The sequence below is a fragment of the Nomascus leucogenys genome, chromosome 14 (genome assembly GCF_006542625.1).
Source record: "Nomascus leucogenys isolate Asia chromosome 14, Asia_NLE_v1, whole genome shotgun sequence".
Lineage (NCBI taxonomy): Eukaryota > Metazoa > Chordata > Mammalia > Primates > Hylobatidae > Nomascus > Nomascus leucogenys.
This window is the reverse complement of record NC_044394.1, coordinates 90,046,566-90,069,014: the sequence shown is the minus strand read 5'-3', so window position 1 is coordinate 90,069,014 and position 22,449 is coordinate 90,046,566. Positions and strand designations below refer to the sequence as shown.

The window sequence follows — 22,449 nt, the reverse complement described above, 5'->3', positions numbered from 1 at the left end:
ATCTCGTGTTAAGTGACAATAGGCCCAGATTTGGCTTTCTGAGAAGACCATCATTTACTGAATAAAATCATTAAAAGGTCAGGGAACAAAACCAAGTACTAAATTCTGTTTCTAATGCTATAAACACTAGATAAACACTATAGTTCTTATAGGAAACCATTAGAGAAATTTCTGACTGGAAGAGACCACACAAAATCACAAAACATGGAAGTACCTAACCTAATCCAATACCCTTCACTTTCCAGATAAGGAAGCTAAGGTCCAGATATGTTGTTAGGTAACTTGTTCTTTATTCTCCCAAAGAAATCCATTTCCATTATCTAACATTGTGCTTCTCAACCTGAGGAGAACATCACCAATAGGCTTTAAAAACTCACAAAATAAGAAAAATCACCTGGGATCCTTAAAAACTTCACAAATGCCCACATCCTACCCCAGTTCTACCGAAATTAGGTTTTCTCACTTTGGGCATCAGATACGTTTATTTTTAAAAGCTCCAAGATGTGTTTAAGGCACATTCCTAACTAAAAGTTATAAAGTTAACGAACACAATCTTTACCACCTTCCACGTATGTTTTACTCATCGCTCTCCCTCATCAAACAACGAACCCAGGGGGAATAGGCAGTGGCTGAGCAGCCGCTCCCTCTTCGTCCATCCCTCTGTCCATCACTATAACCGGCAAGGAGTCTTTCAGTAAGTTTAGGCAAATTAATCGAAACAACAGGAAGGAGATTCTTCATTCTTAGTCCACAGTCTCTAATGCTCTATCTCACCCAGTACCCTGGACCATTCTTCGGGGTCCGGTGCTTGGAGCACAATGACCATCTTGTTCCCTCCCGCCCAGCGAGGGTACAGCATTCCGGGTAGACACCCGATTCCCCATTCCAGCTTCCCACTTGGGCCTTACCAGCCGCGCTGCCCACCGCCTCGATTCCAGCCTCGCCATCAGACTCGGGCTCTGAATCTTCCGCGTAAACTGCGAGGGACGACAGAACATTCTTCTTCCCCGCCATCTTATTCCCACAGCCCCGGCGTGGCTCACTCCTATGACTCAAGACGCCGACTTCCGGGCGGAAAGGCAGGTTCTTTCGGATCCCAGGAGACCCCGCGCCACACTGGAAACCAATCAAAACGTCAGTTTCTTGAGCCTGGCTCCGCCCTCATGCCAGCGCTCGCGCTACGTCATCACAGCACGACGGATATAAGATTGCGTGGGTTCTGCCTAAAGCTGAGTTCCCAGCGCTTTGGCTTCTCTGAGTTGGGGTTGTGTGTAGGGGTCTTCGAACAGTTCCGGAACCAGCCAGCAGCAGCTGCCCAGTAAGGGCCTTTAATTCCTGGGCGGACCACGGCCGGTTCTGATATCTTAGGGTGAAGAGAGGGAGGTGTCGGCCGGCCAAGAGAGAAAATTGCGAATCTTGGGCTCAGGAAGAGGGGAGAAGGGGGTCGGGGTCCCGGGGTGGAAGAACGGTAGTGGTGGTTGCGCTTATAGAAGTAGGAGCAGGTGGTGGATCTTAGGAAAACGGTTCCCCGTTCTCCAAACTGTTCTGAAGACATTTATGTTTCTTCTCTTGATCTGATTTCTAGCTCTGTGCTATACCGTGGCCTGGAATAGTTCAATGTTTTTATTTTCATTGAGCGTAAAAGTGGAGATGTTAATTACTCAGGAATGTATTGCTTGAGGCAGTTCACCTTCAGCTTTATTACTTAAAAATAATACATTATTTAAGTGTAATATAGCAAATTGTTACAGAAAAATAAGCTGTATTTTTAAAACAAAACAGAGGGTTCTCGTGGCAACGTTTTACTACCTTTGCCTTAACCTTTGGCCACTGTTCTTGGCTAAGATGAGCAGCCACCATACCACCTTTCCTTTTGACCCTGAGCGGCGAGTCCGGAGTACGCTGAAGAAGGTCTTTGGGTTTGACTCTTTTAAGACGCCTTTACAGGAGAGTGCGACCATGGCTGTAGTAAAAGGTAACATTACCAAGCTACCTTCCTTTAAATTTATGCTGGCTATACCATAACGCTGCGGCAGAACACCCTCCTACTGATCCTTCGTACTGCCTCACCTTTGGTCCATAACTGGATTTGGAAATCTTTAGAGTTGTCACCCAAAGCTTGTAGTTTCGTTTATTTGTTTTAATTAGAGATGGGGTCTTGGCATGTTGCTCAGGCTGGTCTCCAAATCCTGGGCTCAGGCAATCCTCCCACCTCGGCCTCCCAAGGTGCTGGGATTACAAGCATGAGCCACCACGCCCGGCCCAAAGCTTGTAATTTTAGTGGCAGAACCACCCAGCTGGTGTATATTTCATAGCTAGATCTACACATGGTCTTTGGAAACACTTCAGATTCTCATTATTGTTCGTTTGTACACACAAACGAACAGCAACAGTGAGGGTGGCGGGAATAACTTAACTCGGTCACTGGCCTTCTAGGTAATTCCCTTGTTGAAGGTTGAGTGGCCTGGGTCCCGGATAGAGAAGGGAAGAGTAATAATGTTATAAACCTGAGATACGGTGACAAGTGGAAGTTGCCAAGAGGCGAGCAGCAATGTAATATTAATGATACATGTCTAAACAAAAGCCCTCTAAGTAATGTCCTACCATGTCTACACAGATGTACCCACTGATCTAGCAGTACTCTGCTTTCATGGCTGTTTAGTTCAATCATCCATATCACAGCAGACTCACAGACTTCTTTTTTTTTTTTTTGAGACAGAGTCTTGCTCTGTCGCCCACGCTGGAGTGCAGTGGCGCAATCTCGGCTCACTGCAACCTCCGCCTCCTGGGTTCAAGCAATTCTCCTGCTTCAGCCTTCCGAGTAGCTGGGATTTACAGGCACGTGCCACCATGCCTGGCTAATTTTTGTACCCTTAGTAGAGACAGAGTTTCACCATGTTGGCCAGGCTGGTCTCAAACTCTTGACGTCGTGATCTGCCTGCCTCGGCCTCCCAAAGTGCTGGGATTACAGGCGTGAGCCACCGCGCTCAGCCCAGACTTTTTAAATCTTGTTTTTAACCATTACTAGAAATGGTTTGGGCATGTATCCAAGTTTCCCAGGATCCTTGCCTTTTTCATAGAAAGGACAGGAGAGTAATTAGCATTACATTGAGACCCTGCCATGTGCCAGACACTCTGCTAGGTGCTATTCCTACATTCTCATTTAATTTTCAACAACTTCAATGAAAAGGCAGGAAGCACTGAGATATTGTTGTCTTGTATTTTTGCAGGTAACAAGGACGTCTTTGTGTGCATGCCCACAGGGGCAGGAAAATCCCTATGCTATCAGCTCCCTGCTCTGTTGGCCAGAGGCATCACCATTGTAGTCTCTCCTCTCATTGCTTTGATTCAGGTGAGGCTTAGGGCAACGAAGATGGTAGCCCAAAAAGATTCGGGGAAGGTTTTTTGAGGCTGGAAATTTCACTTCTCTATTGGTCTTTTGCCTCTTATTTTTTTTTTTTCTTTTTTTTTTTTTTTTTTGAGACAGAGTCTTACTCTGTCGCCTGGGCTGAAGTGCGGTGGTACGATCTTGGCTCACTGCAGCCTCCGCCTCCCGGCTTCAAGCAATTCTTGTGCCTCAGCCCCCAGAATAGCTGGGATTACAGGTGTATGCCACCATACCACGCTAATTTTTGTATTTTTAGTAGAGATGAGGTTTCACCATGTTGGCCAGGCTGGTCTCAAACTCCCGACCTCAAGTGATCCACCCGCCTCGGCCTCCCAAAGTGCTGGGATTACAGGCGTGAGCTACCACACCCACCCCTGCCTCTTATTTTCTATGATTTGCCTATCTCATTCGCTGTATTGGGTTTCTGTATTTCCCCAATGTAGCGTTCTCCACTGGTGCATATCACTCTGGGGGGTTACGAATGACTCCTGAGGTCCCTCACCCTCCTTTGTTATTTTTTTGTTCAGAGGAGTATGAAACTGTATTTTTTCACACATATACACTCAGTCTCATGTATACACACATGTGCACTCGTGATGTTGGGACAGAAGTTGCAGATGGATAGATAGCTAAGTTGATATGGGGAATCCCTGGTGTCCTGCTTATTTTGGTAAGGGCACAGTATGCGAAACAAAAAATGAGAAACTGGCTGGGACCTTATTAACATCTGCTCTACAGGTGTTCTGACTATTTAAGGCCTGCAGATGGGCTGATAGAATCAGAATTGAGGAAGTGTGGCTGTGTGGGTAAGAGCCATCCACCATGAAGAAAGGTAGACAGGGAACAACAGTAATAACTTGATGAATGTTCACCAGGTCCCAGGCTTTGTGCTAAGTGCTTTACATACATTAATTTCTTTCTTTTTTTTTTTTTTTTTTTTTGAGATGGAGTTTCGCTCTTGTTGCCCAGGCTTGAGTGCAATGGCGCATTCTCGGCTCACCGCAACCTCTGCCTCCCGGGTTCAAGCAATTCTCCTGCCTCAGCCCTCCGAGTAGCTGGGATTACAGGCATGCGCCACCATGCCTGGCTAATTTTGTATTTTTAGTAGAGACAGGGTTTCACCATATTGGTCAGTCTGGTCTCGAACTCCTGACCTCAGGTGATCTGCCCACCTCAGCCTCTCAAAGTGCTGGAATTACAGGTGTGAGCCACCGCGCCCGGCTTACATACATTAATTTCACCTCTGAGATGTAAATTTTAAGTTATACAACAATGCTATTAGATAGAATAGTATAAATCGTTTAGAAGGTAAGAAACAGCCAGTGAGCGTGTGGCAATTAAGTGAGCCAGGATGAAATCTAAATCTGAAGTCTGTCTGACTTCAGAGCCTGTCCTCTAAACTACTTCACCTTCCATACAGGTTGAACATCCCTAATGCAAAAATCTGAAATCTGAAATGCTCCAAAATCCAAAAAATTTTAGTGCCGACGTGACGCCACAAGTGGAAAGTTCCACATCTTTCTGACCTCATGTGATGGGTTGCGGTCGAAACTCAGTCAAAACTGTTTTTTCATGCACAAAATTTTTTTATATATATATATTTATTATACTTTAAGTTCTAGGGTACATGTGCACAACGTCATGCACAAAATTATTAAAAATATATAAAATTACATCTAGGCTATATGTATAAGGTATACATGAAAGAAAAAATGAATTTCATGTTCAGACTCGGGTCTCATCTTTAAGAGATCTCATTATGTGTATGCAATCTGCAAATATTCCTAAATCCAGGAATATCTGAAATCTAGAACACTTTTGGTCCCAAGCACTTGATAAAGGATATTCAACCTATACTACTACTATGCAAAGAGAAGACATATTGGAGGGTGGGAGGAGGACAGTTTATGACTGGGAAATCCTCCAGGGACTTGCAGTGATGTTTACCTGAGTCCTGAGGGCCAATTATAGCTCCTTTCTCTTTTCTTAGGACCAAGTGGACCACTTGCTAACGCTAAAGGTACGAGTAAGTTCCCTGAACTCGAAGCTCTCTGCACAGGAAAGGAAGGAGCTGCTTGCTGACCTGGAGCGAGAAAAGCCCCAGACCAAGATTCTGTACATCACCCCGGAGATGGCAGCTTCATCCTCCTTCCAGCCCACCCTGAACTCCCTGGTGTCCCGTCACCTGCTATCTTACTTGGTGGTGGATGAAGCTCATTGTGTTTCCCAATGGGGGCATGACTTTCGTCCTGACTACTTGCGTCTGGGTGCCCTACGCACCCGCCTGGGACATGCCCCTTGTGTGGCTCTGACCGCCACAGCCACCCCACAGGTACAAGAGGATGTGTTTGCTGCCCTGCACCTGAAGAAACCAGTTGCCATCTTCAAGACTCCCTGCTTCCGGGCCAACCTCTTTTATGATGTGCAATTCAAGGAACTGATTTCTGATCCCTATGGGAACCTGAAGGACTTCTGCCTTAAGGCTCTTGGACAGGAGGCTGATAAAGGGGTGAGGCACTGAGGTGGACACCAAGCAGCTGTTAGAGTAGTGGGGTGCGATATGCAGCATGGAGATGGAGATTGGTCTTCTAAGACCTTTGCTTTTTCTAGCTTTCTCAGCCAGTCTTCTTAAAACTTGTGCACAAAAAGAGTTGTCTCTTTGGTTTCCTGGCATTGTCCTCCTTACCAGAGTTTCCTTGTCCTGGATCCTGTGGCAGGCAGGCAGCCAGCCAGTCTGTGTGAGGCCTCTGCAGACCCATGCAAAGTTCATGAAGAGGAGGCAGAGAAGTTAAACAGGTTGAGTTTTGAGCAGCTTTTGGCCTGCTTTTTTTTTTTGAGATGGAGTTTTGCTCTTGTTGCCCAGGCTGGAGTGCAATGGCGCGATCTCGGCTCACCACAACCTCCGCCTCCTGGGTTCAAGCGATTCTCCTGCCTCAGCCTCCCAAGTAGCTGGGATTACAGGCATGCGCCACCACTCCCGGTTAATTTTGTATTTTTAGCAGAGACGGGGTTTCTCCGTGTTGCCCAGGCTGGTCTCTAACTCCAAGCCTCAAGCGATCCCCCAGCCTTGGCCTCCCAAAGTGCTGGGATTGCTGGCATGAACCACTGCACCCAGCCTGGTCCTGCTTTTTATAAAGTGACAGAGCCTTACTGAGTGTCCTGCCTCAGAAGAGATTGAAGCTGACGAGAGAAGGAACACAGAGCTTCTTTTAGAGCAGGCTGCACTACACTGGGCCTGTTGTTCTGTTCTTGCTATGCTTATTTTCTTCCTGCTTCTCCCCATTCAGTTATCTGGCTGCGGCATTGTGTACTGCAGGACTAGAGAGGCTTGTGAACAGCTGGCCATAGAGCTCAGCTGCAGGGGTGTGAACGCCAAGGCTTACCATGCAGGTAAGGGGCGCCCAGGCCACTTGAGTCTCCTCACCCTCAGAGGCTTCTTAGCCGGTCTCATGTTCTTTACAGATCCTGGTTATCAGGTGACCCACCATCTTATTGCAGATACTCAGGCAGAGCTAAAGTGATTCACTTAAATCCCCTAAAAGGAGTCTAGACATGAATGAGGTCTAAAATGAGAATTGTGACTCTTGAGTTCTTCCCACTGTATGCCTACCCAGCAGCAGGTGATAAGTTTTTACAAGCCAAGGTAGTGGTGTTGTAGGAAGAGCACAGGCTTTGGAGGCCAATGGGCTTGGGCTTGAATCATGGCCCTGACCTTTGTCAGATGCTCTGTGCCACACATGGGCTAGGGTCTTTGTGCCTGTCAGCTGAGGCTCAGTAAAGTTAAGCGCCTGATGTAAGGTCAGACAGCTGGGAAGTGAAAGATTCAGGGTTTGTGATGTGCCTAGCAGACACTGTCAAACCCAAAATAGACCCCGGGTAAACCCAAGGGAAATGTGAGTTCCCTTCTCCATCTTTCCCTCCTTCACAGGGCTGAAGTCCTCTGAAAGAACACTGGTACAGAACGACTGGATGGAGGAGAAGGTCCCTGTCATTGTTGCAACCATTAGTTTTGGGATGGGAGTGGATAAAGCCAACGTCAGGTGAGCTTTGGTTCTTGCCCTGTCTTCCTGGTCTGGGCCTGGCTCAGAGTGGATTGCCTAGTGCTGTGCCCAAAGGACCAGGTGCATGTGCTCCTTCGAGGGCTAGAGGGGAAGGAAGCTCCAGGAGAGAGTCCTTAGAATACAGCCTGAATGCTGACAGCTCCTGTGCGGCCTGCTCCCAGGTGACTACACGGCATGGTTCTGGCACCCCCCAGGATGGGGCAGCATGCAGTCTGTCCGGCTTGTCCTTAAACACAGCCCCGTTGACTCACATCTCAGTAGGTGGATCCTATGAGGAGGTGGGAATAAAGGAACTATAGTCATGCACCTCATGTTGATGTTTTGGTCAATGATAGACTGCATAGACTGAGATCCTGTAAGATTGTAATGAAGTTGAAAAATTCCTATCGCCTAGTGATTTGCATTACAGTTGCCTACAATATTCAGCACAGTTAACACACGATACATGTTTACAGTCTAGCTGTTCAGGCTGCAGTACCATCTAGATTTATGTAAAGACTATCCACCGTAATGTTTGCACAATGATGAAATCGCCTAACAAGTCATTTCTCAGAATGTATCCCTGGCCGGGCACAGTGGTCCACACCTATAATCCCAGCACTTTGGGAAGCCAAGGCAGGTGGATCGCTTGAGTCCATGAGTTTGAGACCAGCTTGGGCAACGTGGCCAAACCTCCATCTCTACAAAAAAAACGTAAAAATTAGCCAGGTGTGGTGGTGCGTGCCTGTAGTCCCAGCTACTTGGGGGGCTGAGGTGGGAGGATTGCTTGAGCCCGGGAGGCGGAGATTGCAGTGAGCTGAGATCATGCCACTGAACTTCAGGCTGGGCAACAGACCAGGACCCTGTCTTAAAAAACAAACAAACAGAAACACCAAAAACCAAAGCACAATATATATTCCCATCATTAAGTAATGTGTGACTGTATTTTAAGCTACTCCCTGTGGAAGGTCAAAGGCAAGGCTCTTAGGACTGTCATTCCTTGTTATTGCTTACTAATAGTCTAGAAGAGTCGGGGTGCATCCCAGCCTCCTAGCCCCACACTGGCAACTAATAAGAAGTCTTGTATGTCTGGCCATGACCTTCAAGAGGCATTTTGGGCTATAGCCTGAAGCCCTTTGGTCTGATTAACACCAAATAATAATACCTTGTATGATTTACAGAGCGTGGTTGCATACATGGTCTTGGTGAACCTCACAGTGACCCTGAGTTAGGGACGAAATTTTATAGTGCACTACATTTGAAAGAACACTGACTTTAGAATCAGAGTTCGAACCCTGGGTCTGCAGCCAGGTGTAGTGGTTCACACCTATAATTCCAGCACTTTGGGAGGACCAGATGGGAGGATTGCTTGAGCCCAGGAGTTCGAGACCAGCCTGGGCAACATAGCAAGACTCCGTCTCTATAAAATTAAAAATTAGCCAGGTATAGTGGCATGTGCCTGTAGTCCTGGATACTTGGGAAGCTGAGGTGGAAGGATTGCTTGAGGCTGGGGGTTGAGGCTGCAATGAGCTATGATTGTGCCACTGTACTCTAGCTTGTGCAACAGAGCAAGACCCTGTCTTGAAAAATAAAAAAACAAGGCCAGGCACAGTGGCTTATGCCTGTAATCCTAGCACTTTGGGAGGCTGAGGCAGGCGGATCATGAGGTCAACAGATTGAGACCATCCTGGCCAACATGGTGAAACCCCGTCTCTACTAAAAATACGAAAATTAGCTGAGCATGGTGGCGCCCACCTGTAGTCCCAGCTACTCAGGAGGCTGAGGCAGAAGAATCGCTTGAACCCGAGAGGTGGAGGTTGCAGTGAGCTGAGATCGCACCACTGCACTCCAGCCTGGTGACAGAGCAAGACTCCATCTAAAAATAAAATTAAAAAAAGCAAAATAAATAAAATGAATCCTGAGTCTGTGGTATCTTGTTAAGAGCCAGTTTTGAAGGCAGACCCCCCTAGGCCCACATTCTAGCTCTGCTGACCCTTTACTGTGTAACCTTGTACAAATTTACCTTTCTGAATCTCATATTCTGGAGAATGGGCTACCTCACATGATGGTGACTAACAATTAAATGAAACATATATAAACTGGCTCATAGTAGGTATTTAATAAATATTATTCCTTTCCCTCTCCAAAGAAGTTATAAATAACTTATTCAAATTTGCATAGCTCATAAGTGGCAGAGCCTCATTTTGTTTCTTTAGGTCCAGTATTTTTTCCACTGGGCCCTAGCTGAGTTTTTTGGTCCCCCATATGTGCTGGATTTGCCTCCCCCCTTAACTCCTGCTGTGGCCTCTAAGCTGGGCTTTTTCTAGAAGGGAGACATGCTGATGGGCTGCAGGTGTCTTAACTATTCTAACTCTGGGACTATCCCTCTGCCTCCCTATCCGCTGGCCTCCCTGCTCTCCTAGTCATGATTACTCCTCCAAAGGACACTCCGCTTCTCGACCATCTCATGCTGCTTGTCCCTTTGGATCCTACAGGTTTGTCGCCCATTGGAATATTGCCAAGTCTATGGCTGGGTACTACCAGGAGTCTGGCCGGGCTGGCAGGGATGGGAAGCCTTCCTGGTGCCGTCTCTATTACTCCAGGAATGACCGGGACCAAGTCAGCTTCCTGATCAGGAAGGAAGTAGCAAAACTCCAGGTAAGGCCTGGGCAGTAGAAGGTCTTTCAGTCTGACCCACCACTCTCCAGTTTTGTGAAGCTGATTTCTGAACTCCGATGATGCTTGTGTAAGCTAGAGGAGGCTGCTCCCAACCTGTAAGTATAGCAAAGGGAAATGGCATATTGGTTAGGTAGGCAGCTTACAACAAGCTAGGTTATACTTTTTCTTTCTAAATATTTAAATTATCTTAATACTGGCTTTTTTTTTTTTTTGAGACAGAGTCTCACTCCGTCACCCAGGCTGGAGTGCAATGGCATGATCTCGGCTCACTGCAACCTCCGCCTCCCAGGTTCAAGTGATTCTCCTGCCTCAGCCTCCTGAGTAGCTGGGATTACAGGTGCGCGCCACCATGCCCAGCTAATTCTTGTATTTTTAGTAGAGACAGGGTTTTGCCATGTTGGCCAGGATGGTCTTGATCTCATGACCTCGTGATCCACCTGCCTCAGCCTCCCAAAGTGCTGGGGTTACAAGCATGAGCCACTGCGCTCACCGTGTTTTTGTTTGTTTGTTTGTTTGTTTTTGTTTTTTAAGAGACAAGGTCTCTCACTGTCACCCAGGCTAAAGTGCAGTAGCTTAGTCATGGTTCACAGCAGCCTCTAACTCCTGGCCATAAATAATCTTCCCACCTTGAGTAGCTGGGACCACAGGTGTGTGCCACCACGCCCGGCCAATTTTTTTTTCAATTTTTTGCAGAGATGGGGTTTCACTATGGTGCCCAGACTGGTCTCATAACTCCTGGGCTCAAGTAATCCTCCTGCCTCAAACTCCCAAACTACTGAGATTACAGGTGTGAGCTCCTGCACCCGGCCTTAATATTGTCTTTTGTGTACATGTTATTTTATGTGGTCAAGATCAGTACTGCCTTGTTTCTTTTGTTAAAGAGATGGGGTCTCACTATGTTGCTCAGGCTCAAGTGCAGTGGCGATTCACAGGCGTAATCATAGCACACTATACCCTCGAACTCCTGGGCTCAGGTGATCCTCCTGCCTCTGCCTCTCAAGTCGCTGGGACCACAGGCATGTGCCACTGCACCTGGCTTAATCTTCCCTTGTTTTTTGTTTGTTTTGTAGAGACGAGGTCTTGTTATGTTACCCAGGCTGGTCTCAAACTCCTGAGCTCAAGTGAGCCTCCCACCTCAGGCTCCCAGAGTGCTGAGATTACAGGCGTGAGCCACCATGTCCAGCCTACAAGTACTTATTTCTAATCTCTGCCAAAATGACAATAAAGGGGCCGGGCGCAGTGGCTCACGCCTGTAATCCCAGCACTTTGGGAGGCTGAGGCGGGTGGATCACGAGGTCAGGAGATTGAGACCATCCTGGCTAACACAGTGAAACCCCATCTCTACTAAAAATACAAAAAATTAGCCGGGCGTGGTGGCGGGCGCCTGTAGTCCCAGCTACTCGGGAGGTTGGGGCAGGAGAATGCCGTGAACCCGGGAGGCGGAGCTTGCAGTGAGCCGAGATCGCGCCTCTGCACTCCAGCCTGGGGGACAGAGCGAGGCTGTGTCTCAAAAAAAAAAAAAAAAAAAGACAATAAAAGGATAAATACATATAAATTCACAAGGATAATGAAAGTAGGAGAGAAGACAACAACAGGTAGAAATGACAACACATTGTGCCTAGAAACACAAAAACCCTCTAGAAATCTGCTCAAATTCATCAGAAAACCTGGCAGACTGGCTGAATGTAAGAGAAATAGTTTAAAGATGAGTAGCTTTTCTCTAGTCAGATGAGCCAAGGAAAAAAAATCAGTAGCTTTTCTCCACGTTACCATAAATACCTAGACATAGAAACAAAAAAAAAACCTTAATTTGCAACAATAAAACTTAATAAAATACCTAGGAATAAGTGTTACCAGCTGTTAACAAGAGTTTTTTTCAAAAAGCTCCCCAGTAGGCTGGGTGCAGTGGCTCACGCCTGTAATCCCAGCACTTTGGGAGGCTGAGGCGGGTGGATCACGAGGTCAGGAGATCGAGACCATCCTGGCTAACATGGTAAAACCCCATCTCTACTAAAAATATAAAAATATTAGCCAGGTGTCGTGGCGGGCGCCTGTAGTCTCAGCTACTGGGGAGGCTGAGGTGGGAGAATCACTTGAACCTAGGAGGTTGAGGTTGCAGTAAGCTGAGATCACGCCACCGCACTCCAGCCTGGGTGACAAAGTGAGACCCTGTCTCAAAATAAAAATAAAATAAAATTTAAAAAGGCCAGGCACGGTGGCTCACGCCTGTAATCCCAGCACTTTGGGAGGCTGAGGCGGGTGGATCACGAGGTCAGGAGATCGAGACCATCCTGGCTAACACGGTGAAACCCCATCTCTACTAAAAATACAAAAATATTAGCCAGGTGTTGTGGCAGGCGCCTGTAGTCCCAGGTACTCGGGAGGCTGAGGCGGGAGAATGGCGTGAACCCGGAAGGCGGAACTTGCAGTGAGCCCAGATTGCACCACTGCACTCCAGCCTGGGCGACAGAGCGAGACTCTGTCTCAAAAAAAAAAAAAAAAAAAAGGCCGGGCACAGGGGCTCACTCTTGTAATCCCAGCACTTTAGGAGGCCAAGGTGAGCGGATCACTTGAGGCCAGGAGTTCGAGACCAGCTGGCCAACATGGTGAAACCCCATCTCTACTAAAAATACAAAAATTAGCCAAGCGTGGTGGCGGGCTCCTGTAATCCCAGTTACTTGGGAGGCTGAGGTAGGAAAATCGCTTGAACAAAGGATATGAAAAGCAAATAATATGATAAGAAAGTTCCCAGAAAAGTTTATCAAATGACATGTTTAACAATGTTAGGCTGGGTGAGGTGGCTCATGCTTGTAATCCCAACACTTCGGAGAATGACATGGAAGGATCTCTTGAGGCCAGGAGTTTGAGTAGTTTGGGCAATGTAACAAGACTTTATCTCTACAAAATATTTAAAAGTTAGCTGGGTGTGGTGGTATGCACCTGTAGTTCCAGCTACGCGAGAGGCTGAGGTGGGAGGATCACTTGAGTCCAGGAGGTCAAGGCTGCAGTGAGCTGAGATCATACCATTGCACTCCAACCTGGGTAACAGAGTGAGACCCTGTTTCAAAAACTAATAATAATAAAAAAAATTAGCTGAGCATGGTGATGTGTGCCTGTAGTTCTAGCTACTCAGGATGCTGAGCCGGGAGGATTGCTTGAGCCTAGGAATTCAAGGTTGCAGTGAGTTATGATCATGCCACTACACTCCAGACTGGGTGACAGAGCAAGACTCTGTCTCCAAAAAAATAAATAAATAAATAAAAATTCAATGCCGTATGTGGAAACTTGAAGGAAAAAAAAAGACATCTTCAGATAACAAAGGTTTCAAAAACTTTCTCCTGGTGTGTCATGTCTCAGAAGCTATTAAAGGATGTTCTCCATTGTAGAGAGGCAGTAAACCTAGAAAGCAAAGATGGAGACTTACCCAGTAGTAAGTCTTGGTACAGGACGATATTGGAGGGTAGTCCGGACAGACAGCTGTGTCCCAGGCCTAAGGAAAACCGGTCCAGATGGCACTAGGGGGCAGAAGACTCCAGGAAGGAAGGTTCCAAACATCAAAGTGGAAGCTGGCATCTCTGGCTCCTATCGAAATGAGTTGTTCATTATGTTAGGACAGTTAGGGGTGAGTTAATAACATACTGAAATCTAAGTAAATGGAGAAAAACAAAGCTATGAATTTCAGGGGAAACACAGTTAACACAAGAAAGGAAATGTGATCACGGGAAATAAAAAAATGCAATCAGTCGGTTTAGCTGTGAACACTGTTGACATAGTCATAATAAGGAAAATACGGATTTAATAAGAAATTGTGTTGTAAACATATTGGGAAGTTGGGGGTACAGAATCTGTGTGTATTTGTGTGTATTGGTGGGGATGAGTTACCCACCCAAAGCAGAAACTCATTAGATGATGTCTCAGATATCAGTGTCTGGTTTTTGTTTTTTTGGGTTTTTTGTTTTGTTTTGTTTTGTTTTTCAGACAGTCTTTGTCGTCCAGGCTGGAGTGCAGTGGCGCAATCTCGGCTCACTACATCCTCCACCTCCCAGGTTCAGGCAATTCTTATGCCTCAGCCCCCCAAGTGGCTGGGATTACAGGCGCTCGCCACCATGCCTGCCTAATTTTTGCATTTTTAGTAGAGACAGGTTTCACCACATTGGCTAGGCTGGTCTCGAACTCCTGACCTCAAGTGATCCACCTACCTCAGCCTCCCAAAGTGCTGGGATTACAGGCATGAGCCACCATGCCTGGGCTTTTTTTTTTCTTTTTTTGTATTAAATAATTCACAGTATTTTAAAAGGATATGTTGGCAAATAGACATGTACACAAAAAAGGCTGCTGATGAATAATCACATCACCCACAAATGCTCACTGTTCTGCTAGTTGATTCAGCCACAAGTCCATAGACAGGCTTATAACAGAGTGAAGCCAGGAACAGTCTCTGAGCAGAGCTGCACCAGAGCTTCGGACACTAAGAGGGGAGTTACCTCCAGGAATGGGCAAGGAAGGAAGTTGGCTGCCATCTTTAGAGTTCCACTGCCCTGACCAAGTGTCCACTTTTGGAATGTATAGTGCCTATTCCTCACCTAATAGTGGTTCCTGGCCCAAGGTGAGACTGTCCTTTCAGTTGGATAAGGGTGCAGAGGTCTTCCTGGTAGGAAGGCCAGGAGCTGTTGCTCAGCTGTGGGGACCACCTGCTATTGCCCTACCCCCCTCTAGTGGGAGCCAAAGGGAAGGCTGGCTGATGAGTGTCTGCAGATTGAGGATGTGGCAGGGACTGGTGCCCCCACCTCCCTCCGCCCCATCGCCAAAGATGGGGCTCTGCCCGCTCTGTGGCTGTCACCAGCCGCCAGCAGTCATGCCTTGGGTTTCCCAGGTGGAGAGGTGGCAGGCAACATTTTAAAAAGAAAACAGGAAACTATATTGTGTTGGGGGAGGCAGGAGTGGAGATGAGAAAACGGTTTGGATTTTGTGAGAGGGGCTTTGGGGGAGTTTGGTAGTTGTTGGTAACTTAAGTGCTTTTTCTTCCTTTTAAGTTAGTTGCAGGCTTTGGCTTGGAAGGCCCCAGGGAAATGGGGTGGGGGACAGAAACCTGAGGCTCTTGCCCCTTTATCTGCCTTCATAGTACCATCTCCTTCCCCCAGCTTTACCCTGCGCCCAGGAGCCAGGCCTCAGCGCTTCCTGCTATCCACTCCCCATAAGCCACTCCTCTGATATTAGTCCATAGCCAAAGGAGCTGTGGGTCCAGGCCTGGTGACCAGCCCAGCTCAGCCCACTCATTCAGGGTGCTCCCTACCTGCAGGCAGGAGGCAACACCCTGTCTGCTACCATTAGCACCTTCCAGAGCCCACCTGCCCAGCCCAGCCATACCCTGCTCTGCCCCATCTGGGATGCTGTGCTCAGGCATGAGCTGGCAGGGCTGCACCCAGCCTCCCTGGTAAGTAGAGACTCAGGAAACCTTTGGGGTCCTCCTGTTTTCTGGTTGTGTGATCCAAGGGGTGCACACTGGCCCCTTGGATGCCAACAGAAGGGCTTGGGAATCTTGCTCTCCTGGTGTAGCTGGCAGCTGCCCACCCCCACCCCACATGGGTTTCTGAGTCGGCAGGTCAAGCATTATTTTATTTTATTATTTTATTTTATTTTATTATTTTATTTGAGACGGAGTCTCGCTCTGTTGCCCAGGCTGGAGTGCAGTGCCACGATCTCAGCTCACTGTAGCCTCTGCCTCCAGGGTTCAAGTGATTCTCCTGCGTCAGCCTCCTGAGTACCTGGGATCACAGACATGCGCCACCATGCCTGGCTAATTTTTGTATTTTTTTTTTTTTTTTTTTTTTTTTTTTGAGACGGAGTCTGGCTCTGTCGCCCAGGCTGGAGTGCAGTGGCGCAATCTCGGCTCACTGCAAGCTCCACCTCCCGGGTTCACGCCATTCTCCTGCCTCAGTGTCTCCGAGTAGCTGGGACTACAGGCGCCCACCACCACGCCCAGCTAATTTTTTGTATTTTTAGTAGAGATGGGGTTTCACCGTGGTCTCGATCTCCTGACCTAGTGATCTGCCCGCCTCGGCCTCCCAAAGTGCTGGGATTACAAGCGTGAGCCACCGCGCCCAGCTAATTTTTGTATTTTTAGTAGAGATGGAGTTTCACCATGTTGGCAAGGCCGGTCTCAAACTCTTGACCCCAGGTGATCCGCCCACCTCAGTCTCCCAAAGTGCTGGGATTATAGGTTTTAAATTGTATTTTAAATTCATGTTTTAAGCTTATCAAGAAGCGTCACTTAACATTTTAATATATCTCCCTGCAATATACACAGAAGTATATATGTTCATATATGTTAAGTTCACAACATTTGTGCGTGTATTTACTATTATTAAAATACGTGATATTATAGAGCGCTTCCTAAACACCAGTCTGTGGGCCCTTTGCATGAGAACCTCCTGAGAAGTTTTTCGGAAACTCTCAAAAGCTCATCCCAGAAAATTCAGTTCAGTAGTCTGGGGGTTATGATACATACGTTTGGGGACACTTTTGTAAATGGCTTTATTACTGTCATTTAATATTTTTCTCCCTTGTTACTTTTTTTTGTTTTTGAGATGGAGTGCAGTGGCATGATCTCAGCTCGCTGAAACCTCCACCTCTTGGGTTCAAGCGATTCTCCTGCCTCAGCCTCCCAAGTAGCTGGGACTACAGGCATGTGCTGCCACACCAAGCTAATTTTTTTTGTATTTTTAGTAGAGACAGGGTTTCACCATGTTGGTCAGGCTGGTCTCGAACTCCTGACCTCAGATGATCCTCCTGCCTCAGCCTCCCAAAGTGCTGGGATTACAGCTGTGAGCCACCGTGCTCGGCCTCCTCATTACTTTTTGTGGCTCTAAGGTAGTCCAATTCTATAAGACTTGCTAAGTGGTCGTTTTTTGTCCCCAGGAAAAGAGAGGGAACAAAGCATCTGATAAAGCCACTATCATGGCCTTTGATGCCCTGGTGACCTTCTGTGAAGAACTGGGGTAAGTGACTTATTTTGTATGTGGAGCAAAGTATCAGTGAGATCATTTACTTCCCCGGCACGCCCTAGTTAAGCAGCTGACCTAAGACAGCCCGTAGGCTACCAAGGGGCACCTGCCTGCAAAGGCTGTTGTGTTGGGCAGCATGGAAGTCAGGACCTTGCTCTTCTCTATTGGAGGCCCCAGGATCTCTGGCAATGTGGGGATTTGCTCAGTATTCTGAGTGGTATCCTTCTCTCCACTCCACCCTCTTCTGGGATGGCTGGCCCCACAAGCCACTCAGTTCCAAGGGATGTGACCAGCTCTGAGCTGTCGGCTTTGTGGTCATCATGTGCCACCGAGCTGGGACTTCTGGCATCATTTGAGTAGTCCTCACCTTTATCCAGAACCCACACACAAGCCTGTGGCCCCGCTTACCTCGGGGAGTCATGTGCTTTGAACCCACGCATCTGTTTTACCTGCATCTGCAGGCGATGGGGCAGGGGCCACGGAAAGAGTCTGAGGGCTGCATGGTGTAGTCAGGTTGTGTCCAGGCATGCAGAGCTGTGAGTGCCTGCGTGAGAGACACCCAGGAGGAGTTTTTACATTTTGGTCTAAAAAGCTCTTGGATTCATCTCATTTCATGGAATGATCCTGTCGGGGGATGACGCTGACGTGATTGCTTCGGACTTAGAGGTGAATAAATCGAGGTCCAGAGAGGTCACAGTGACGGAGCTTATGGTAGACTGAGGCCACTAAACACCTGTCTCCTGATTTTCAGTGGCGTGCTCATTTTCATACACCTGGGCCATCTTGGTTTTTGCAAGAAAAAAACCAAGGAAATCAGAGAAGCTCTTCTTTGAGCTGTGTTTTTATTTGCACCTCCTCCTGTTCACCAGTGAGTCGGTGGCTTCTAGACTGAAGCTATTTTCTTCTCCAAACTGTCGTCTCTAATTTGGCCTCTGTGGCAAGACCATGCCCAGCAGAAGTGGTCAGCTGCAGTGCCAGGACCACCCTTGCCTGCAGCCGTGGCGACCAGAGCCCTTTTCAAGCACAATTAATATGGGAGTTGCTAAATGTGGCCTTCTTAGGCTTCTTAAGCAGAGCTCTCATTCCTGGTGAGGAGTGAAAGGGCCAAGCATTCCTGTTCATTGTGAGTCCTCTTTGCTGAAAAAAGCTCTGGGGCTGTCTGAGGTTCTGGAATGCTCTCTGGAGGGTTAACTCTGCCTGTCCCCAGGGTCTGCTCAGCCTGCCAGGCAAGGGAACAGGTCCTCCCAAGGGCCTCTGCCTTCATTTCTCCTGTCACTGTCCAGGGAGCTGGGACTTCTTAGTGCATCAGTGGCCTGGTTGCCAGGGGCTGGGGTCCAGGCGTCTGTGGACCCAAGGAGTCCAGGTGACGGTGTTGCGCTGCCTCTTGAGCAGCCTTGTACCTGTCTCCTTTGCTACATGTGATGATTCTGAAATCTAGGCAGCAGGCTGGAATAAACGCTGCTGGTATGTCTGTATTGGCTACTGTTCTTTGAATAAGTGAATGTTTCTTTATTGCGTAACTGGTGTGTAGCACAAAGAAAAAGCCCCTTCTCCACCAAATATTTGCTCCCTAAGAATAGTTCTCGTTGGAGGCTGAGGTCGAAGCAGCCTCCCACCAGCGATCCCTTGGGGCAGGCACCTGGCAGTGAGGGACAGAGCTAGTGGGGTGGGCTCAGCAGAAGTGGGTACCTTTCTGCAAAGGAAGCTGTAGGTTTCCTGTCGGTTTGTTGTGGGGTCTGAGGCACATGGGAGTGGGACCAGCAGAAAAGATACTCAGGTCAGTTAACTAATGAGGCGGGGCTGTGGCAGCCAGCGGTTTTCCTCTCTTCTCTATCTGTAGCTACTTTGTCTGGGCTACAGCCTTGAAAAAGCAGCGTTTGATTATTCATGACAATGAGTGTCTTTTAGTGTCATAGGGAACAGTTACTAGGTTTGAAGCAACCTCCAGCTTGAGGCCTTGGCATTTTGAGATGGAAGAGCAGCCTTGTGTTTAGACCTGGATTGAATTGGGCCCTGTTGTTTCCTGGGATCTTGTGGCTGGGGGTGCCCAACAACCCGGCATCTTCTTGTTTATCTGTGTGTTTACTCATTCATTCATTTATTCAGCTGACAAATATTGACCGATGCCAGCTTTATGCCAGGCACATTGGACATGGGGGATACACTAGTGGGCAGAAACAGCCCCATCCCCTGCTTTATGGTGCTTGGTCCAGTGGGGAAGGGAGCACTGCAGATAGTCACAGTGGAGACATGTAAGTCCCAGAGCCGGCCATGGTGGCTTACACCTGTTATACCAGCACTTTGGGAGGCTGAAGTGGGAGGATCGCTTGAGCCTGGGCAACATGGCGAGACCCTGTCTCTACTAAAAATACAAAAAAAAACACAATTAGCCAGGCATGGTGGCACATGCCTGTAGTCCCAGCTGCTCAGGAGGCTGAGATGGGAGGATCATGTGAACTCAGAAGTGAATCTGCAGTGAGCCAAGATTGTGCCACTGCACTCCAGCCTGGATGACGGGAGTGAGACCCTATCTCAAAAAAAAAAAAAAAAGGCTGGGCGCTGTGGCTCATGCATGTAATCCTAGCACTTTGGGAGGCCGAGGCGGGTGGATCACAAGGTCAGGAGATTGAGACCATCCTGGCTAACACGGTGAAACCCCATCTCTACTAAAAATGCAAAAAAATTAGCCGGGCGTGGTGGCAGGTGCTGTAGTCCCAGCTACTCAGGAGGCTGAGGCAGGAGAATGGCGTGAACTCGGGAGGCAGAACTTGCAGTGAGCCGAGATCGTGCCACTGCACTCCAGCCTGGGCGACAGAGCGAGACTCCGTCTCAAAAACAAACAAAGAAACAACAACAACAACAAAAAAGACATATAAGTCCTGTAAATGGTGTTTCGAGAGTATAAAACAGGTGACCTTACCCTAATCCTCAAGGGTTGGGGAAGACTTACCTGAGGGAGTCAGGTTCAAACTGAGATACAAAGAATGAGGAAGGACTAACTAGGCCATAGAGTAAAGTGTGGTGTGAGGGAGAGCATCCCAGTCAATGAGAATAGCATGTGCAAAGGCCCTGTGGTGGGAGAGAACATGGCATATTTAAGAACTGAAAGACACTCTGAGAACCCAGGGGCAGGGCGGGGTGGGGTGGGCGAGATGGCTGGAGACAGGCAGGCCAGACCGTGCAGGCCCCGGTGAGGCTTTGTTCGGGAAGCTTGCTCTGGTGGCTCTATCTGGATTAAAAATGAGCTCTCACAAGTTAGCAGATTTGAAAAGGAATTTTTACTTCATTTGGTTGTGTCTTTCTCTGTCAAGGATTTGTGAAATTGCTGGCTGGGCCTGTGAGCCTGTTAGAGAACCTTGTTAGGCATCGCTCCTTCCACCTGAGGCAGTGGAGCCATCCTCTCCGTGTGCTTTTAGGGTTCTGGTCGGGGAACCCTAAAAACAATAGGGTCAAGGAGCCAGAATTGGTCTCAGACCAGCCTCCCCATCTTACTAGTCTGACCAACCCTAAGCCAGATACAGTATTTTACTAGACTTTTTCCTGGTGGGAAAGGAAGACACCAGGGCTTGGCCCCTGAGCCAGAGGGAACCGCGGAGGGGCCACCACCGGAACGGGGGCGGGTCAGCTCGCCTCCCCTGCTGCCGTCTCAGTCCCCAGGAAGTCAGGTCACTCCTCTTCACCCTCTTCACACTGAGTGTTTTCTGTGGAAGTGAGTAAACCAAACACGACGGCAAATAAGATGAGAAGCAGGACAGCGGTGATGAATAAGATAATCACTGCCAGGCCCCCCTGGTCCCAGGGGTTCTGCCAGAATGCATCGTTCCAGATTGTCTCTTTGAATACCAGTTGGTCCATGAGAATCTGGAAAAGAGGGACAGAGGACCTGAGTGCAGGCAGCCCTCCCATGCCCTGTCCCAGGTGCTATGCTCTGCCTGCCGACTCCAGCCTCTGTAGCAGCCTCTGTGAGCAGCTGGCCCGCCCGGCAGCCAGGGGACATGAAAGGGCTAGAGTCTTTGTGCTGGATGCCTGCAGCCAGCAGCAAATGGCATTTCCCCCACTCTAGATACAGGAGCCAGGACTGTCGCAAGGAGTGGGGCCCTGGATTCTTCCTGGGGGCTGCCCCTGGATTCTCCAGTCCTTCTTTCCTGAGTAGCAAGTGTGAGCAAGGACTCTCTCATCCCTGAGACCTACTTGGCTAGAATCTAAAAAGCATCACGATAGAGCCTCCCTGTTTTTCCTGCCCCAGCTGCCAAACATTTGGGAGGCATTTGAGAGGGCGTATAGGAGCCGAGGAGGGGCCAACTCCAGCTGAGGCCTCGGTAGCCAACTTGGAGCAGCTGAGAATAGAACTTACCAGTCTTCTAGAAGCGGAGCTTCTTATCACAGACTGCAAGCCCATAGCCAGGTGAGGGCAGCCCAGGTGGAGAAGGAGGGAGCCATTACCTGATTCTGCTGGTAGCTGTTCTGGGTCCTACAAGGGCCATTCAGGGTGGTCCTTCAGGCTCACACTTTGTGGAGGGCTGAGCTGAAAAGGCCACCAGGTGACCAGAGCTGCACCCTCACTTAAAGAAGCAACTGTTGAGAGGAAAAGGCGTGAGTGTGGTCAAGCGGCCCTGACCAGCCTTAGTTGCTGTCACCAAACAAACAAAGGTGGGCGAGGGCTGGTTGCCTGGCAACCACGGCTCCCTTTCTGCCTTTCATGTTCCCCCTTCAGCTCCTTTCTGCCCTTGTGTGATGTCATTTTGGGGGTGCTGAGGGCACGTGTTCATGAGTCCCTCCTGAGAGAAGTCAGACTTGGGGTGGACGGGGAAGAGACTGGACTGAGGGCCTTTGCCCCAGGCCATCAGGCCACCTCACCTGTGGCTGGGCTGGGCCGTCCTCTGTCTGGATGATGTGTGGACTGCGGACCTGCCCCAAGCTCAGGAAGCCCTGGGGCTGGGACTGGCGTAGGGCTCACTTCCTGTGTTGTGGGATGAATGATTAACTGCAGCCCTGGCTGGCGCCTGGTGCCTCCTGGAACTGTTTCTGGGGGAAGTGTTGCTCTCTGCTGAGGCTTCCCATTGGTGCCTTTGTCTGCCCCTTGGGCACGGCCTCAGCAACATTGTGTGGTTGGTTTCTGCCCACTGGCACAATAGGGAAGCTGGGAAGAGGGGATCAAGCCTGTGCCCTGGTGTTTGAAACCTAGTGGCCACCATTTACTCCTTTAAAAGCTAGGATGTGAGGGCCCGCTGTGGCCAGGAACCATGCCAGGCGCTGTGTCCAGTTGTGAGATCAGAGAGGCAGGCCCTGCCCTCCAAGGGCTTCCCTTCTAGCCCTCGGGTGCTTATCCCAGCTGGTT

At 48.6% G+C, this 22,449-nt stretch overlaps 3 protein-coding genes across 11 annotated transcripts in view; 1 reads left to right on the top strand and 2 right to left on the bottom strand.

Annotated features, from left to right (window-relative positions):
- The window catches only part of SAP30BP (SAP30 binding protein), a 40,769-nt gene extending 39,499 nt beyond the window's left edge, over nucleotides 1-1,270 (bottom strand). The window contains exon 1 of one of the 4 annotated variants that reach the window (XR_004033436.1): nucleotides 909-1,150. Coding sequence is in view for 2 of the 4 variants with exons in the window: in XM_012512471.2 (XP_012367925.1) it covers nucleotides 909-1,014 (106 nt within the window). In the remaining 2 variants the exon portion in view is untranslated. Of the gene's footprint in view, nucleotides 1-908 lie in introns of all 4 variants that reach the window. The other 3 variants (XR_004033435.1, XM_012512471.2, XM_003279081.3) reach the window with 3 other exon arrangements.
- The window catches only part of RECQL5 (RecQ like helicase 5), a 39,811-nt gene continuing 18,557 nt past the window's right edge, over nucleotides 1,196-22,449 (top strand). For 2 of the 4 annotated variants that reach the window (XM_030828517.1, XM_030828515.1), the window contains exons 1-8: nucleotides 1,196-1,359; nucleotides 1,832-1,975; nucleotides 3,231-3,352; nucleotides 5,379-5,897; nucleotides 6,676-6,778; nucleotides 7,317-7,428; nucleotides 9,924-10,086; nucleotides 17,026-17,105. In XM_030828517.1, the coding sequence (XP_030684377.1) occupies nucleotides 1,846-1,975; nucleotides 3,231-3,352; nucleotides 5,379-5,897; nucleotides 6,676-6,778; nucleotides 7,317-7,428; nucleotides 9,924-10,086; nucleotides 17,026-17,105 (1,229 nt within the window). In that variant the 5' untranslated portion in view covers nucleotides 1,196-1,359; nucleotides 1,832-1,845. Of the gene's footprint in view, nucleotides 1,360-1,831; nucleotides 1,976-3,230; nucleotides 3,353-5,378; nucleotides 5,898-6,675; nucleotides 6,779-7,316; nucleotides 7,429-9,923; nucleotides 10,087-17,025; nucleotides 17,106-17,572; nucleotides 18,606-22,449 lie in introns of those variants that run through there. The other 2 variants (XM_030828518.1, XM_030828516.1) reach the window with 2 other exon arrangements.
- On the bottom strand, nucleotides 20,367-22,097 carry SMIM6 (small integral membrane protein 6). 3 transcript variants are annotated; one of them, XM_012512476.2, is made up of 3 exons: nucleotides 21,969-22,097; nucleotides 21,555-21,686; nucleotides 20,367-20,972 (listed from the first exon to the last, which is right to left on the bottom strand). In XM_012512476.2, exon 3 carries the CDS (start codon nucleotides 20,964-20,966, stop codon nucleotides 20,778-20,780), a length of 189 nt encoding a protein of 62 aa, XP_012367930.1. In that variant the 5' UTR covers nucleotides 20,967-20,972; nucleotides 21,555-21,686; nucleotides 21,969-22,097; the 3' UTR covers nucleotides 20,367-20,777. The 3 variants fall into 3 exon arrangements, with proteins under 3 accessions (XP_012367930.1, XP_003279135.1, XP_030684380.1); XM_003279087.3 differs by lacking the exon at nucleotides 21,969-22,097 and having other exon boundaries at nucleotides 21,555-21,702; XM_030828520.1 differs by lacking the exons at nucleotides 21,555-21,686; nucleotides 21,969-22,097 and adding an exon at nucleotides 21,466-21,536.

Excerpts from the sequence above, each read along its gene's own strand:
- SMIM6 (XM_030828520.1), bottom strand. The coding sequence starts at position 21,510 with ATGGGCTTGCAGTCTGTGATAAGAAGCTCCGCTTCTAGAAGACTG. Across the intron at positions 20,973-21,465 it reads GCTCCGCTTCTAGAAGACTG|ATTCTCATGGACCAACTGGT; the intron begins GTAAGTTCTATT and ends CCTCTTTTCCAG.